At 36.1% G+C, this 18,711-nt stretch overlaps 1 protein-coding gene across 1 annotated transcript in view; it reads left to right on the top strand.

Moving 5' to 3' along the window:
- RYR3 (ryanodine receptor 3) overlaps positions 1-18,711 on the top strand; it is a 204,527-nt gene that overhangs the window by 71,162 nt on the left and 114,654 nt on the right. The window contains 12 exon segments of the mRNA XM_064460023.1: positions 18-192; positions 1,825-2,033; positions 2,913-3,097; positions 3,853-3,889; positions 4,247-4,407; positions 4,946-5,111; positions 9,959-10,045; positions 10,414-10,640; positions 11,675-12,476; positions 12,996-13,196; positions 13,782-13,884; positions 17,804-17,941. Of these exon segments, the coding sequence (XP_064316093.1) occupies positions 18-192; positions 1,825-2,033; positions 2,913-3,097; positions 3,853-3,889; positions 4,247-4,407; positions 4,946-5,111; positions 9,959-10,045; positions 10,414-10,640; positions 11,675-12,476; positions 12,996-13,196; positions 13,782-13,884; positions 17,804-17,941 (2,491 nt within the window).

Below are 18,711 nucleotides of genomic sequence, written 5' to 3'. Positions count from 1 at the left end.
CGTGGTTTTTTGTTTAGGGCCAGCGTTGGCATCAAGGCAGTGGATTCTTTGGACGAAGTTGGCAACCAGGAGACGTGGTTGGTTGTATGATAAACTTGGATGACAAATCCATTATCTTTACTCTGAATGGAGAATTGCTTATAACCAGTAAAGGTTCAGAACTTGCATTTGCTGACTTTGGAATAGAAAGTGGTAATTTTCTTTTTACAGTTACATGGTTGTGAGAAGACAAAACAAAACAAAGCCCATTAAAACTAGGCTGTCATAATGGCTTAGTGAGATGAGAAAGAATATTTCATCATGTGAGCCTTCAGACTGTGCTACACATTAACTTCATAAAATTTTTTAAAGAGCACTTACATGGCACAAATTGTTTTTCTTTTTTTCCTTTAAGCAGAGGTAGATATTAATGGGATTTCGGCAATCAGAATGAGTAAATTTTCTTCGAGCCTTTCTAGGCTTACTCACAGGACTTCAGCATTAGGAAGAAGTGGTAATAATAAACACCTTGAAATATTCCCAAAAGCTGAAAATGTAGTCTCTGATTGTCTCCCTGGAGCATACACGTATCAAGTTCTTGTCTGTGAAGGACAAAGTGAATATTATGTGGTGAGAGGATGCACTGAAAGAACAAATCTTTGCAACTTAAATTGAGTCTGATTTGTAATTTTTTTTTTTCTCCATCCCATTCATAGCTTATCTGCATTTCTCCTTCTCCTGGGCTATTTTTCTTTTTCTGTTTTTGGCCTTTGCTTTTTTGAACAGTAGTATCTACGTGACTGTATTAAAGGAGGCCGTGAATATTTTCAAACAGTTTTATTTCATTTTTTTTGTTGACATTTTCTTTGGAAGCATATCTCCTCCAGCCTTCATGCCCTTTAGTAATTGCCAGAAGACTCTGCAGCTGCTCACTGTCCCTCTTTGGTCTGACAACTGACAGTTTTTCTAATGGTAGAGAATGACGGACTGCCTTAAGAGAGCTTTCCTGAAGGCTTGAAGTGTAGGAGAGAACATTTCTCCTTTAAAGGTTGAACTGTTGGCTTTTCCCTGTAGTTGCTCCAAGTTCTGTTTCTCGAGAGATGGAGAAATAATTCAACAGCCTTTCATCCCTGTCTATTGGCTGCTACAGGTATAAGGAGACCAAAAAATTTCAGTGGTAAAAAAAGCCCACATTAAAGAAGTGTGTATTTGTTCATCGTGAATGATGGCGAGATGAAGGTTGGCACCAAATTTACGGCTACTGGTGACAAACTAAATTGTAAACAGATGTACTGAAATACCTGAACTTCATCTCAAAGTCCTTTTGAAACTTCAGTGCCCTCAGAGAGCTTACTTAACATTTGTTAATAACTTTTATCTAGCCAATGTTGTCTTCTAGTGTCCAATTCATTGTATAAAGATGTGTTAATTAGTCTAAAAATGATGAACATAACTGATTCTTCTAGTAAATGAATAACTGACTTGAGCAAATCTTGTTTTTTCAAATCTGATTGTCTACAAAACTACCTCTTGACTTGATATTTTTCTGGTTGTTTTTCACATAAATCTACTACTACTTACTAATAAGAGTTTTTAAACTGGTTTAATGTTTAAATAAATGGGATAGTGCATGTAATGTCCATTCGTTGCCTAAGTCCTCAGGGTTTTTGGTAGAAATTATATTGGACTTAGACAATATTATTTAAGGTGGCTGCTGTCATCACTTCATGTGCATTATTTATAAGAGCTAAAGTTTATTTCACATTAGATGGATCCAAAATAGAATGCTCTGTTCTTCAAATAAATTACTGTTGGTTTATTGGTGTTGTTGTATCATTTTCCTAGGTTTTGTTCCAATTTGTGCACTGGGTCTATCTCAGATTGGTCGTATGAACCTTGGAATGGATGCCAGTACATTCAAGTTTTATACAATGTGTGGCCTTCAAGAAGGTTTTGAACCTTTTGCTGTCAACATGAACCGAGATGTTGCTATGTGGTTTAGTAAACGCTTACCAACATTTGTCAATGTGCCAAAAAATCATCCTCACGTTGAGGTAACATTACATGTTGGGAAAACACCTGTTCTGTTTATCAACTGTTTGTTTAGCAAGCTGAGATATTAAAGCCTTACTAATACTTACTGTCATCAGACAGTTTGTCATATAAATCTATTAAGTCACTTTTAGATAATTCCAGATGATCTTGTCTATCTCCAGCTGCGTTTATGGTAGTATTACCATTCATATGGATATACCTATTTGTTCTGTTACATGTCTTACTAATTTATGTTGTTGTGGGTAGCTACTTGAAACATGTTGATGGTGATTTCTTAGAACCCTTTTTGATATTCTATCTTACATTCGCTTTCATTTCTTTAAACCTTCTCTACTATACGTTTTTCTTAAGTACCTAAAAATTGTTCAGCTGAATTCAGCATCTCCTAAGGTAATGGAAAAGCTAAGCAGAGACTGATTTAGTCCACTTTGCTAACCTGAGGGACATTTAAGGGTAGCTGTGGTGTTGCTGGGTGATACTGGTTTCATTTGTTCTTATGTTGCGTCAGTGATAGGAATTCCACAGCTCCCTAACTAATCTACTCTAGAGCACAATAATATATCCTATGTTTTGTATAAAATATTCCACATTATTATACTCCGCAGTGATATGTGTGAATTCCTGATGAGTTTTTTTACATAATCCTTAGGCCATTTAGTTTAATATAGGTATTTAGGCAATTATTCCCTAATACTTGCCTTTGAACGTTTCCTTCTTAAACAAAATACACTTTGCTGAATTGCATAGATTTGAAATTAATTAATTTTGAAAAATTTGAGTTGACTGTTTCAGTTATTTCATCCTCTAGTTCCTTAATGAAGGTTTTTAGGGTTTTTCTTGGAATAGCACTATTTTAAACTTATTTCCGTTATTTTTAGATATGGAGAATTGATGGAACCATTGAGAGTCCACCTCGGTTAAAAGTTACTCACAAGACATTTGGCACACAGAACAGCAATTCAGACATGATATATTGTCGTCTGAGTATGCCCATTGAGTTCCGCTCATCATTCAACTTCAGCACGGGTGTGGAAAATGCTTCATCTGATGTTTTCCAAAAACGGTTAGGCTTGGTTTTAGTTATCCGATTTCATGCTCTCAATGTAAATGTAATACGTTCTATTATTCTTTATTATTGTACACTCAGGATTTTGTACTTGGTTTCTCACTAAGCACACACTAGCATAGGATGCATGTTACTGAGATTTTTTGTTCTTGATGGTTTTAATAAATTTACCACACAACTTTGCTGCAGAAGGCTATATCCAGACAAGAACGAAGCATATCTGAAGAGGTGCATCACAAGGTTTATAGTTGTTCATTGCTAAGCAGCCGTCGTCCCTTCAAAATTATTGGGATATGCCAAGCTCTTCAGCCAGGCTGGAAAAACAGCTCAGAATCTTTTGCCCACTGGATTAATGCTCATCTACATTATTGTTCAATAACTCATTGTTATTGGAAAAGTGACTAATCCATGCAAAGAAAAAAGATTGTGGGACAGATTTTTAGAGATACCAGGTACTACTGAGTTCAGCAACTTTCAGCATTGCCTTCATCTTTATTTAATGGCTGTAAATCTGTCTCTTCCCCCTGCCTCCCCATCTCTGCCTTAACAGCAATCAATTATTTTGGGTGTTTATCTGTATCCTGTACAGTCTTTGCATACTTAATTTATTGTGCGTACTCAGTACCCAGCAAACATGAGATAGCTTGTAAGTATACTTAGTTTTAATAATGAGTACTGTTTTCACTACTTTTTTCTTTTTTCTTTTTTCTTTTTTTTTTCAAATTAATTTACTGATATCCATTTACCTTTAGAAAGCACAGCCAAGAAATTGCTGCTCCTTCTACTACGGTAAGTAAATATGTTGAGATGCTTAGTTCTTCATAATTTTGAAGTAGATTTAGTTGTGGCAGCATGTTCATTAGAAATTAATCTGTTGAAAGAAGCCTTTTCATTCATTTGCTAAGATAGAACACTGTGTATAAATAATAATGCCCAGAGTTGTATGACTTGAGGCATAAACCTCACTATCTTAAACCACTGGTCTGTTTTTTTAATTTATTAGCAGTTTAAACGACATATTAAGAGAATTTGAATTACTATTATTAGACTTTGAAATATAGGAAAGTTTTTTAAATCACCATTTGAGTATTCCTTGATGAAATAATTTAGATTTCTATTACTAATATTTTCTTTTCCTCTTTTCAGTATTTTTATTCACTACGGATATTTGCTGGCCAAGACCCATCCTCTGTCTGGGTTGGCTGGGTAACACCAGACTATCATTTTTACAGTGAGAATTTTGATCTAAATAAAAATTGTACAGTGACAGTTACTTTAGGTGATGAGAGAGGCAGGGTTCATGAAAGGTATGGATTTATTTATCATTTACTGTGTTTTAACACTTGTTCAAATGTGAATTATTCACAAGCTGAATATTTTAAACATTAATTTAAACTAATAAGAAAATTGATTATGGAGTAGGAGTATTCTGTGCTCATTTATATATTAATGTGTTTTACATAGCCTTGTTAAAGTGAGTATATTTCTCATTAATGTTCTGTTTGAAAGAATGTTTTGTGATGCTTCTTTTAACATCCATATTTGGTCACTGTGAGTGAACCTGTTATTTGTTTTAAAGTGCCTTACATAATCACACAGAAGCATGTGAAATTGTTTCACAATTCTAAAAAAAGGAAAAAAGTGTACTTAGTCTGATCCCTTACCCACGGTGCTTACATTATTAAAAAGAAGGGGGTCTGTTAATGAGGAAACAAAATTAATAGCAGCACAAGCACCTTTGAGATCTCTAACTATTACTCCATTGAAAAGTACATATTCAATGAACACTTAGTCAAGTTCAGTGTGACCTATGATCTGTTTTCTTTGTTCTTGCTGTTCTTTCAGCGTGAAGCGGAGCAATTGCTATATGGTCTGGGGAGGAGATGTAATTGCTAATTCCCAGAGATCAGGTCGCAGTAATGTTGATTTAGAAATTGGATGCTTTGTTGACCTGGCTACTGGAATGTTGTCATTCACAGCCAATGGAAAAGAGCTTGGCACTTGTTATCAGGTATTATCAGATTTTCAGGAAGCTATCTAGTACTAAGCTGGTCATTTCGATAGTATTATAAAATTGTTTTTTCTTGTTCAGAAATCTAACTGAGCACTATTTGTGTGACAATAACATGGTTTCCTATATGATTTTGTTTTATCCCACATTTTTTCTCTCTCTCTTTCTTTTGTAAGGCTACATTTTTGCGACTTCTTGCGGTTTTTTCAAATGCTGAGGAAGGACTCTTGGTAGATATGTTCAGAAAAATATTTTTTTACCTCTCAATTCTTGTGTTTCAGAATCTTGATTTATAATTGTAATTATTCTTTAAAGTGTTTTTTGTCAATTAAATCTGTTATATGATAGGGGAAATATTTAATTCAGCATAGGATCAAATTAGTCTTTAGATATAGTAATTTCTGGTATGGATAGATAAATTTAGTTTATTATTACCAGGGTTTGTGTCTTCTACAGATAGCTATGATTTGGAGATCTTGTGATTTGATAAGTTTCAAACCCCAAAATTCAAATATGCATTAATGTGCCAAGCCAAAATAAGTAGGACAGTCCGTAAATGCTATTAATGTTCTTAAAACATGGAGTCATTACGCTAATGAATCAGTAGTTGACGGAAGTTTTCAGCACCAATTGATGAGATTTGCTTTTAGTAAGATCAGTTGTCCATAGTATGGCATCCTCTGTGAAAGAGATTATCCACAATGTGTCATTTTTTTTCTATATCAACAAAAGCCCCACAAATCTCTAATGCATACAAAAGTTAAATGTTATTCAGCTAAATTTAATGGAACTTTGTATACTGACTGCATTGAAGATGATTATGGCAGGGTTGCACACAGACTGTAAATGGGGGTGGGAAGTGATCTAGCAGTTGTGATTTTGGTATGCTTTGTAAGAGTGGTCAGAGAATTCCATGCCATGCTGGAGGGGTATTATATGTCAACATCCTGGGAAAAGAAGAAAAGATGAAAGTGCTTAAGCCCCATGCTTTGCTGGTCTTTTTTGGTTTGGTTTGTTTTTTTGTTTCTTGACTCAAAAAGGAGTCAAGTGCCAAGTCACTTTATTTGGCCAGCAATAAATATGTGAGAGAAAAGCAGAGAAAGAGAGAAAAAGGGAGAAAGGGAGAGGGCGAGAGTGTTGCAGTAGCTACCACCACAGATCAGTGGCGGTCAGTCCGTCCGTGCAGTCCATCCGTTGGTCTGTGTGGTCCAATGTGTCTTCGAATCTGGGTGGAGGGGGAATGTTCCAGATTGCTCCTCATGGTCCCCACTGGTTTCCCCTTTTTATAAGGTTGTCCTCTTGCATAGTCAATAACTTTTTTGCATACCCATGCCTCCCACTAGGCAGTGGGCCACATGCCCAGTACTGTCACTTACTGTCACTAAAGGGTGCTGGAAAGTTCTAGAGGGTCCAAGTCCCCCACAAATCTTGTCAGTCAGCCCCTGTCCCGGGCGCATGCACAGAGGGCATGTACTCTGAGACAACATGACACACATTCGTGTCGGGTAGAACTGAATGGGCTGCCTCGGTGATTAAACTGTCCTGCTCAGTTGCTGTGGTGATCAGGCTTCGGTAGTCAAACTTGCCTGCCAACAATGTTGAGTCAAATTTCTAGTCCCTTACACATCCATAGCATCCTCATAGGCAAGCTAAGGAAGTGTGGGTTGGATGAGTGGACAGTGAGATGGATAAAGTACTAGCTCAACAACAGAACTCAGAGGGTCGTGATCAATGAGGCAGAGCCTGGCTGGAGGCTGGTCACTGGTGGTGTTCCCCAGGGGTCTGTGCTGGGGCCAGCCCTGTTCCACATACTCATCAGTGACCTGGATGAAGGGACAGAGTGGAACCTCAGCAAGTTCGCTGGTGATCCCAAGCTGGGAGGAGCGGCTGATCCATCAGGAGGCTGTGCTGGCATCCAGCGAGCCCTGGCCAGGCTGGAGAGCTGGGCCCAGGGGAGCCTCATGAAATCCAACAAGAGCCAGTGCCAGGCCCTGCCCCTGGGGAGGAACAACCCCAGGCACCGTTACAGGTTGGGGGTGCCCTGCTGGAGAGCGGCTCTGCTGAGGAGGACCTTGGAGTGCTGGTGGGCACCGAGGTGACCCTGAGCCAGCGCTGTGCCCTTGTGGCCAAGAAGGCCAATGGTATCCTGGGCTGCATTAAAAGGTGTGTGGCCAGCAGGGCGAGGGAGACTATCCTCCCCCTCTGCTCTGCCCTAGTGAGACCACTTTTGGAGTGCTGTGTCCAGTTTTGGGCCCCCCAGTTTAAGAAGGGCAGGGAACTCCTTGAGCAAGTCCAGCAGAGAGCTACCAAGATGATCAGGGGACTGGAGCATCTCCCTTATGAGAAGAGGCTGAGAGACTTGGGTTTGTTCAGCCTGGAGAAGAGAAGACTGAGGGGGGATTTCATCAATATCTATAAATATCTAAAGGGTGGGTGTCAGGACAATGGGACTAGACTCTTTTCAATAGTACCTGGGCAATGGTCACAAGTTGGAACATAGGAAGTTCCACTTAAATATGAGAAAAAACTTTCCTATGTGGGTGCCAGAGCAGTGGCACAGGCTGCCCAGGGAGGCTGTGGGGTCCCTTTCCTGGGGACATTCACCCCCCGCCTGGACGCGGCCCTGTGCCCCTGCTCTGGGGGTGCCTGCTCACGCAGGGGGTTGGACAAGATGGTCTCCAGAGGGCCCTTCCAACCCCTGTGATTCTGTGTATATTCTAACAGGAGTGTTATGTCTGAGGGTGAAATATTTCTCAACTTCTGCCTATTTGGAGTGATTTAAATCTTTTCTCTATCTTTGAAAGTAGTGAAAATAGTCTTGGATGGTTTTAATTTTCATTTCTTGAATATTTTTACTATAATATAAAATCTTTAAAATACTTCAGTAAATCTAATCTCTCACCCAAATTGCAGCAAATGACATATTCGTCTGGTCTAGAGACTGCAAGATAATTATTCTGACCTTGTAAACGTTTGCACTTTCCAGTTTTCTTAACTGAAGTAGAGAGAACAATATTTGTATGCTGTTTTTATTCTAAAAGGCCCACAGGTCAACATATTGAGGAGAAGAAATGACTTTTGCTGTAGTTCTTGATCCAACTATTAAATGCCATGGTGACATTCAGAAAAAACCCCGCTGTCTATAACAGAACAGTAAATGAAAGATAGTATGTACATATATATTTCAGATTTTGTCATTAATTGTTAGGCCAATGGTAAGGTATTCATAGCAGAAAGGAGATCTTAAATGTTGGTTTACAAGACATTTTATTTTATTTTATTCTGAGTTAGTAATGGTTTTCTGGCTTTCAAACAAGATTAGAAATTACAAATTTGGTTATTATTACTAGGAAATATCTGTCTTTGGGCAGAGGCTGAGAGTTACATTGTCTCAGTCAGTTACTTTCAGGCTTTAATGAAATAGAGGACTCATTTTATTAGTAGTGTCTTTCAGTCCCTGCTACCTTTTGTTTCTGGATTTGGGTTTGTGGTTTTTCTGCTTATCAAAAATATTAGAATGTACGTACATGGCTGCACATTATGTTGTCTATCCCAACAGTCATAGTTCTGAATATACTTTTTCCTACATACAGAGTTTCCATTGTATGTTATTATTTTACATTTTGTTTAAGTTCTGTTTTGTTTTGGAGCTGTTTTCTCACCTAAAAGAATATAGATTTTTTTTTTTAATGTTGTTTTTGTGACTCCCTTTCTGTTTATTGGTTTGAATTTTTGGTAATTTGCTATCCTCAAAATTAGGAGTTGTATTCCTTCACAGTGCAAGTATTGTAATTGTACTTAATATGTATAACATATATGTGTAGTACACAAAATCAACAATGATTTGATTAAAATATTTAATTGAACTCCTGAAACCTTGAACTGATTATATAAAATATGCCTTCTTTCAGCCACCCTGGAGCACTGAAATCTTTTTAATATGCTATTCTACGAGTATCTTTTTAAATATTTTTTTTTCGTGATCTTGTAGAGAATTCTTCAGAATAAACTGGTATTACTCCTCTGACATGTACTTTGAGTCCAGGTATAATGGGGAAATGAGGATAATGTAGCTGTCAAAAAAATCCCACACCCAGCCAGACACTTTAAAACTGCAGCACTGTGATTTTATGTGATTCACGGTGATTTTATAAGGCCAGAGACAAATGGTAAGCCTGGAAATAAAGAGGTCTTTCAGATCTTTTTAAAAAATTACATTCATCACTTTTGGAGTATGGATCAGAAATTCAGTAATCTTAATAGGAAATAAGGATTTCCACTATCCTGAACAAATAATGCACTCTCACCCTCTTCTTATCCCCCTCTGGTTCCCTCTTAGAAATTTGGTTTTGACCTTTTTTGGTAGTGAATTTTGTCCGGCATAAAATGCGAAAGAACTCTACAAGATGTGTGGTGGTCTAAAAAGCTGTATTCTACCCTCAGCCTGTGTTGGGGGTGCGTTTTCTGGAGCCAGAGCCAAAGTATGTAGCTGTAAAGTGGCTGGATTTTTAAGGAGCTGCTCTAGAATGCGGTGTTGGATTTGGATACATATGAGAAGAATCATGTAGTGTTACCAAAGTTCTGGTTACAGGTGTTGAGAGCGCATAAGGCAGCAGACATAGCTGCCTGAAAGTTAGGGGGTCTATAAAGATAACCTAGCAAATGATTTACTCTATTAACAGTAAACTACAGGTGGATACTAATCAACACTTTAATACAGTGTCTGTAGTTATTTGATAATTAAATATAAGCTATGTAGTATGTATTTTATATGATGTCATATTCTGGGAGAAGATTCCTGTTGCTATTTTAGTTTTTTAAATTTTCAAATCTCATTTCTCTTCTAGGTTGAACCAAACACAAAGCTATTTCCCGCAACTTTTGTACAGCCTACGAGCACTAACTTGGTTCAGTTTGAACTTGGTAAATTAAAGGTATGAAATACTTTCTATAAAGGTTCTCTTTTAAATATGTTTATTGCCACAGAAGTTCTTGCTCAGTTGAATTTGTTTGTGAAGATTAAATCAATGGCGTGACTTTTTATTTGACTTCTACATTTACTTCTATAAATGTAATGATTATATGAAGTTAATTGTTCAACAAATCTAAACAGCATTTGTCAAAATAAAGTTAACTAAACCCTTTAATGTTGGGGTTTTTTAAATTGATTATTTTTTGAATTGTAATAACATATATTTCTATGCATTCTTTGCTATCAATAAATTATACTTCCTTTTGGTGTTATAGATGTATTTATAATTAGATGTTACAAAAATAATTATAATACATTTATTCATTTCAGAATACCATGCCTTTATCAGCCGCCATTTTTAAAAGTGAAGAAAGAAATCCTGTTCCTCAGTGTCCCCCTCGCCTTGATGTGCAAACAATTACACCTGTTTTATGGAGTAGGATGCCAAACAACTTTCTAAAAGTAGAAACTGAGCGTGTCAGTGAACGTCATGGCTGGGTTGTGCAGTGTTTGGAACCTCTGCAGATGATGGCACTTCATATCCCGGAAGAAAACAGGTACATTTTGAAGAAAGTACATTGACTTGATGTGGACAAAATGTACTGAAAGCTGATATCTGGGTATTGGTTAAACCTGCCTTGGAGAATATTTACACTAGAGTTGTTTAGAATTTCTGATCTTATCTGCTATTATATTATATTTGTGACATTTAAGCAGAAACAAGAGGCTGCATAATTTTAAGGCCAAGTGATGACATTTGCATACATAAGAGAAAACATGGTTATTTAATTCTATTTATATTATAGAATAATATCTCTAAATCTCTAGGTCTTTAAACAGATTTTTCTCAGCTTGAAAAAAGCAAATATAAAGAAGATTGCAAGTACTCGTTTGCTGAGATTTTCTGTAATGAAAACATGCAATCTACTCCTGTTTTATATGCTCTGAATTTACATAAATTAAGTTTTTATATTCTTATTGATAGGATCTTCACTTAGGTTTTAATTAGGTTTTATCTTCAGAGTGAGGGTAATAAAGATGTACCCAAATATCAAATATCGTAACCGGTGAAAGATAAAACTCTAAGCAAAAGCATAGCAGAAATAAAACTGCTGTACTTTTATCAGTTATTTTGCAGCTTCTTTTAATAATTCAATAACCAATTTTATTTATTAATAAACTGAATTCAAGAAAAGAGTAAAAAAATCTGTATTTGTGGAAAAAATTAAAGATTAATCCTCAATAAACTGTAGGTACTGTTTAGCAACAGTATTACAGCAGAGTTTCAGCATTCCAAATACATTTCTTTTAAAAACAAGCTCTAATTTACCATAGCTTCCAAAGAAGCTTCTCTGGCTTACTTTTTTCCTTTTTTTGTCTATGGAGTACTATATTGTAAATAATATCTTAAAATTATTACCACCGTTTACTGTGGTTGAATGATGCACATGTTAAGATTAGTCAGTATCAACCTTAGTATTAATGGTTTAAAGTAGAACTAACCAAAATGTGGAGAGATTATGAAACTTTTCTTTTACAAAATTATTATTCATTAGATTGACTGGTGTTCTCTTTCTTTATGTGATAACAGATGCGTTGATATTTTGGAACTATGTGAACAAGAAGATTTGATGAAGTTTCACTACCACACTTTAAAACTCTATAGCTCAGTTAGTGCTCTAGGTAACACTAGAGTTGCTTATGCACTTTGTAGCCACGTGGACATATCTCAGCTATTTTATACAATAGATAATCAATACTTACCTGGACTCCTACGTTCTGGATTCTACGACTTGCTCATTAGTATTCATTTGGAACATGCCAAGCAAGCCAAGCTTATGATGAACAATGAATTTATCATTCCAGTTACAGATGAAACTCGAACTATTAAATTATATCCTGATGAAACAAAGAAGCATGGTTTACCTGGAGTAGGGCTTAGCACTTGTCTGAAACCAGGCTTTAATTTCTCTACTCCGTGCTTTATTGTGACCAGTGAAGAGCATCAGACATCCAGCCCAGAGATACCCCTTGATACACTTAAATCCAAGGCCATAAGTATGCTAACAGAGGCAGTACAGTGTAGTGGTACTCATATACGAGACCCTGTTGGAGGACAGGTTGCATTCCAGTTTGTTCCTGTTCTTAAACTGATAGCAACATTGCTCATAATGGGGGTTTTTGATGACGATGATGTGAAGCAAGTGTTACTCCTCATTGATCCCAATGTGTTTGGGGATCACAAGGAAGAAACAGAAGAGAGGACAGAGAAGGAAGAAGTTACACAAGTTGAAGAAAAAGCTGTAGAAGCTGGAGAGAAAGCAGTAAAAGAAACAAAAGCTCCTGCAAAGGGCTTATTGCAGACAAGATTACCAGAATCTGTTAAGCTTCAGGTGACCATTTAATATAAATGTATTACATATGTTCTACTATTGTTGAAAGAAAGGTGGTGCTTTTTGTCTGTTCTCTAGTTTGTAAGATTTGAAATCCTTTATTCCACTTGGCCTTATAACTTCACACTAATAACCAAATTTGATGATGATGGAATTCTTCCTACATGTATCTACACCCAAAATAGATTTGAAAATACTTACTTGTTTCATAGGTGTTTTTTAAAAGAGGGAGGATTGGACCAGGACACCTTTAAAGGACCCTTCCAACCCAAACTATTCTATGATTTAATTATTTCTACATGTTTTGAGTGCACAGAGTGAAAGACTGTGAATGCAATATAGTATTATTGATCAGATAATAAAACGGTGTAAATTTTGTAACCGTTACAGTGTTAAAAGAAAAACATGGGAAAAAAGTCTCTCATTTTTACAGTCTGTTGCAGTGTATAGTATTCACTGCAGTTCTGCCCCAATTAGTTTGTCAAACTGTTGAACTTAAGTCTGTTTTTTCTATCCTAGATGTGTCATTTACTCAATTATTTCTGTGACTGTGAGCTACAACATAGAGTGGAAGCAATTGTATCATTTGCAGACCGTTATGTATCAAAATTGCAATATAATCAGAAATACAGGTACAATGAACTCATGCAAGCCTTGAACATGTCTGCTGCTTTGACTGCCAAGAAGACTAAAGAATTTCGGTCTCCCCCTCAAGAACAGGTAATATTAAACAAATGGTTGAATCTAAAGATTAAAAAAAAAAAATCTTTGTGATTATAAAATAGAGTTCTGACTTCTAAGCTACCATTGGGAACTGATGGAGAACCAAAACTGAATTTGAAATAAAATTTATTAAGATGCCACAAAATACTGAATGTCAGAATGCTTATACCTGTACTCCAGAATTCAAGCTCTAAACCAAAGCTGATTTAGAATTTCTCAACAATATAGAAAAATTAGGGCCCAACGCTGAGGAGCTGAAATTCATCTAGTTCTTCAGGATGATGATAATTTGATTATTTTAGTTGCTAAAAGTTAGCATGAAGGTAGTGTTGTGCTGACATCTATGTATTGGAAGTAGTCTTTTCTACCTCCAGGAAATAGCTTTATTATTAAGTGTAACTGTATTTATATGTTAATCCTAATTAAAGCTTACAAAGTAACATTGCTTTAGTATTTCCTTTAATCTGTGTTAAAAATCTGTGTTTTATTTTAATTTGATTACGAGCAGGTAAAGTATGGCTATATATTAGAATATGTCTTAGGTTATCTCAGTGTTTTAACTATGTTTTAATTCCCTTAAAGATTAATATGTTGCTGAATTTTCAACTGGGAGAGGATTGTCCCTGTCCAGAGGAGATTCGGGAGGAGTTATATGAATTTCATGATGATCTTCTAATTCACTGTGGTGAGTGGCAAGATTCTGCTATGTTTTTTGTTTGCCTTTTTGATGCTTTACCTGAAAAAAAGAACAAAAAAAATCCCCTAGCATGAGGGTTTTTTGTTAAATGTAGTACTGGTGACTTTTCTGACAGACTTTGGTGTATATTACAAAAATATAGGAAACCTGCACTTGGTTTTCAGTTTCATTGTTACATATCTATTAAATATTATCTGGTATTATGCTGTTTATATATCAATTTTAGACTTAATTAGAAAAAATAAAAATTATCCAACCACGGAGGTTGGATTACCTTAAAAGATTTATATAGGCATGTGTATGTGTACAGCAGATAAAAGGTATTGAAAGAACATTATTGCTGTGAAGTTGAGCAGTAGAAAATGTAATTAAAAACACTAGATGAGGTGTGCTGCTGCTTTAGCTTAGTTTCCTGGTGTATACGTAACTGTGGTGGTCAATCACTATAAGATATATTGCACTGCAGATTACAGCTTGAGTTGCCCCAGCCATTGAATTTTCATTTCCTTAGGGTTTGCTAAGGGTGAGCTATATCAGATACACTGCACAATTTATGTGGGTGAAGGAATCACATTTTGTAGGTGATGCCAAAAATCTTTTGTTAGTCTATTGAGATCTTAGTCTTATCAAGACAGTCATGGAATTATTAGTCCGTTTACCATGATACTAACATTTATAGTCTTGAGTCATCCAGTTACTCCCATTACTGCTCATTCCCAATAATTATGCAGTTAAAACTGATATACACGAGCTTTTTCATATGTACCTACTTGGTAGATATATTAGTAGCCACTCTTAGCAGGCATTTCTTGGTCCTATGGTTGATGGCACCCATCTTGTTCAAGAAGGGGACAGGTTCATTACAGTGAATTGACAGCGTCTCTAGTTCTTCCCCAGAAAGAGCATGGTAATCTTAATAGTTCCTTCTTCCTCCTCCTCCTTCTTCTGTTTGCTTGAGGTCACTTTTAAATGTTTACTAATACAGCCTGCAAGTTCTTTCTTCACTTATCCCTAAAACCAGTTTTACCCAGTTCATGGAATTTCATTCTTTTAGTAACATGTAATTAACAGTTTGTGATTTCTGTTTGTATCCTCCCGTACCATTCTGTGCTTGTATTGTTAAGGCTTCATCTTGTGCTGCTATTTCTGAGTACCCTATTAGAATCTCCAACAGCTGTCAAGCTGTGATTTCGTGATAAGCCAATTACTATTTTCAAGTACCTCAGCCTTAGCCTCAGCCAAAGATGAGTAGGTCAGTGGGTATCTAGGTTGTGTTTCATAAGCTTATTTCTGAGGAGGTTGTATAAGACAGTAAGAAGTCCTTAAACTCAAGATTTGTATCTGTAAGGTTAGCTACATTATAGGTGGAAATATAGTTGGTTTGATGTCATTTTATTTTGACATTCATGTGTTTATTGTTATTTATTCTTGCTTCTAAGTGCTTACCGAACCCTGTTTCTTTTCTTCCAGCATTTTTCTTCCAAGTGTTAAAGTGAATAGTTAATATCCTCATAGCTACTCCTCTTTCTCCCCATTTTTATTAAGATAGCTACTGTCATCTCCGTTGTTCAGTTAGTTAGCACTTGATCTGACCTCTGGTTTTCAAAGATAATGCCTGTTTGGCATCAGAGCATTCTCTGAGACTCCAGGATGAAGACTATGGAAGACCCCCGACTTGTTTGGAAATTTCTTAACTCTGCAATATATTTATTTTACCTTGAAATCTTGTTGCTGGTATTATTATTGAGTTAACTTAGCTCCTGATAACTCTTCACCATTTCATGAGGTGAAATCCTACTGATTGTGGTATTTTTTCTTTTTACGGGTGTAGTTTTATTATTGTTTACTACATTCTAAATGTGTATTTTGAATGAGAGCGAGAACAAAATAGAGAAAATTAAAACAGTTTAATGATCCTCTGCATTCTAATTGATGCTGTGAAAAGCTGAAATCAGGACTCAATAGTCTGAAAGACTATTAAGCAGGTATTCTCTATTGTACAGATTTATCATAGGTGGCCGTTGCGGTAAATGCTCCTCATTATCTGTGTCCTGACTTCATACTGAAAATCAGTACTAAGCAATCACAGCTGCAGATAAAATGAATAGGAGTTGCACTTGGAATATATAATCAGCTTTTTAATAGTAAGTATGCATTGCAGTCTAAGTGGAAAAATATGTATACAATCAAGCAATTAAAGGCTGCTTCATAATGAGTATACCCAAATAGTCTAAATTGAAGTTACTCAGGCAGTCTTAATCCTAGCAATGTCCTAACTGTGAGTGGTTAATTTTACCAGCAAAATAATAGTCCTCTGTCATACTTTTTGTGTGTAATTTCTTGGTTATAAACAAACCAAATTTACAACATATTTTACTGCATAATATCAAATTGACACTTCTCTGGGTTGGAACCATCTGTTCCAGTGTGTAGACCTCTGCCACTTAAATTAAGTGATTAGCCGGTAGCAACACGAGATGGTCAGCTTCTGAATGGATTGCAGCTCTTAAGAGGATGCAGAATGAATAATGAATAATATGGAGCAGTGAATGAGACACCATCTGCAGCGGTTGCAGACGCCATCTCCTCCAGTCCAGTACTGTCTTAACTCATCATTCCAGTGCATTTCTTCTTGTCTGTCCACTTCAGCTTCTCAAGAGTTCTCCTCCCAGTCCCTCTGTCTTGCTTCCAGGGCCTAACTTTCTTTTCAGTGCCAGACAGTTTCTTGCTTTGTTTAACATCCTTGCCTGCTTTCTCTTTCCTCTCCTTATTGGATACATTTCCCATCCTTACTTTTTCCAGACTCTGACTGTAGCCTTCCTTTATTCATAGCTTTTCAGTTTGTCTAGCCAGTCTCACTTTTCCCATTTCTTTAAATTCCATATTCTCAAATTTCAATTTCTAGTTCTCTCATTCTCTCCCACTGCCTCTGAATTTTTTTTCTTCCTAGTTACTTAGTCACTTCTGGTCATAACTTAAACTCCTTCCCCTTGGTAGCTGCCAGCAGCAAAGTTTTCCCAACCTGATACCACATTTCACTTCTTTTTTTCCTTTCTTAATTTCTTTTTTTAATACCAGTTTTAGCCTCTGCAGTTTATTGTTTTCCCTCTGCTCCAGCTTGTATGTGTTCAGTATTCTGTCTGGAAATCTTTCCCTTTCCTCAGTTTCACTGTCACCAGCGAAACGGTGAACAGTGAAAGGTTACATTTCAACGCGGCACAGTTAGCTCTGGTTTGAAGGGAACCTGCTTAGGTGTTCTGTGCTTCTGCACGTAACACATGTAGGATCCGATCTTCACTAGGAAGCGTGAAAGATTCAAAAATGCTTTGGTTGTGAAGCAATGTAGTCAACTGAACTCTATTAAACTACGTTGTTAAATGACATCCTGTCTCATCGTATATATTTTAATGAAAAACATGTATCACTGGTGTAATCTCTGAACATCTGCCTTCCTACAGTTTTAAATTCAGTTAATATGTTTGTTTGTGACTGCTAAATATCTCGACTGAAAAACTGTACTATGTTGTGAGATACAGCCATATACTTTCTCACCTTACTTTCTGCAATATGAAACAAAGGATCGCATATTTAATCAAATATGACTCTGAGTCAAAATTAATTGCCATAGTAGAATCTTCAAAAAATACCATCTCTTTGGTCCTAATACTGAAAAAATAATACTATAAATCTGGATATAAGTATGTGTACTGACATAAGCATAATCGGAGGGGTCCTACTGTAGCATGTTAAAGCTGCTGCCCTTACTGCATTTTTTTTTTCCTTTATAAAATTTGCTGGGTAAAAAAAAATCCTTGCAGATACTTTAATATTATTTAAATATTGAAGGAGTTAATCTTCAAAGGTTAAATTCTGGTTTTTAACCAGTTTTATTATCTGGTTTTCCAAGGTATTCCACTAGAAGAGGAGGAAGAGGAAGAAGAAGATTCCTCCTTGACTGGCAAACTCCGTTCATTAATGTACAAAATCAAAGGTCCACCAAAAGCAGAAAAAATAGAACCTAAGGAGGAAGAAGAGAAATCTCCTAGTAAGTTTTTTTTTTCCACATAAATACTTTCGTGATGCAAGTGTTAAAGGCGTACACAGTCAACAAGAGTGTATTTTCTAATAAAACTTTATAGTGGACTGGAGAAGAAGGTTACATGTTTAAGTTCCTTTTGCCTCTTAGAACAATTATCCTACATATGTTAGATGCACTGTTAAGCAAGAAGTTAAAATGGGTGGAAGATTTTGGATCCAGATAATTAACTCTGCTGTTGAAAATTTGCATGTTCTTTACAAAGAAATGTAAAAAGTTAATTATGGCACAATGATCTAGACTCAAGCATTCAAACCTTGAGAAGTTTCCATTTATATGGTGTTTTTTTAATGCAAAAACTTTCTTCTTTACAGCTTAACTCCATGTAATTTTTCTTTGCTACATGAGGAGCTGTATGCATCTCAGTACCAAGATATATGTGACAAAATGGTTTCACAGTTCTTGTTTTTTGTGTAAAAAGGGATGGCTTTCACTTATTTCACGTGACAATCATGAATATATACATTCATTAAAAAGTAATAACTTGTTCTAATTTACATCAAGCATCACATACATGTACATATATATACATACCATATCCTTTCTGACTTTGAAGAAATATTCAATTTATTTGCCTTAGTAAACAGAAATAACATATTTTCACAAGTATCAATTCTGTCTTCATAGATGGTTGAGTTAACAGAATTTTTCAGAATGCTGTATTGCTGGTTTTTATTCTGCTCTTTGCTTCTATAGATCTTTAAAATATATCTCTAAAA

This window comes from Phalacrocorax carbo, chromosome 9 (assembly GCF_963921805.1).
Source record: "Phalacrocorax carbo chromosome 9, bPhaCar2.1, whole genome shotgun sequence".
NCBI classification, from domain to species: Eukaryota; Metazoa; Chordata; class Aves; order Suliformes; family Phalacrocoracidae; genus Phalacrocorax; species Phalacrocorax carbo.
Note: the sequence above shows the minus strand (reverse complement) of the source record. Positions and strands in the feature narration are given on the sequence as shown.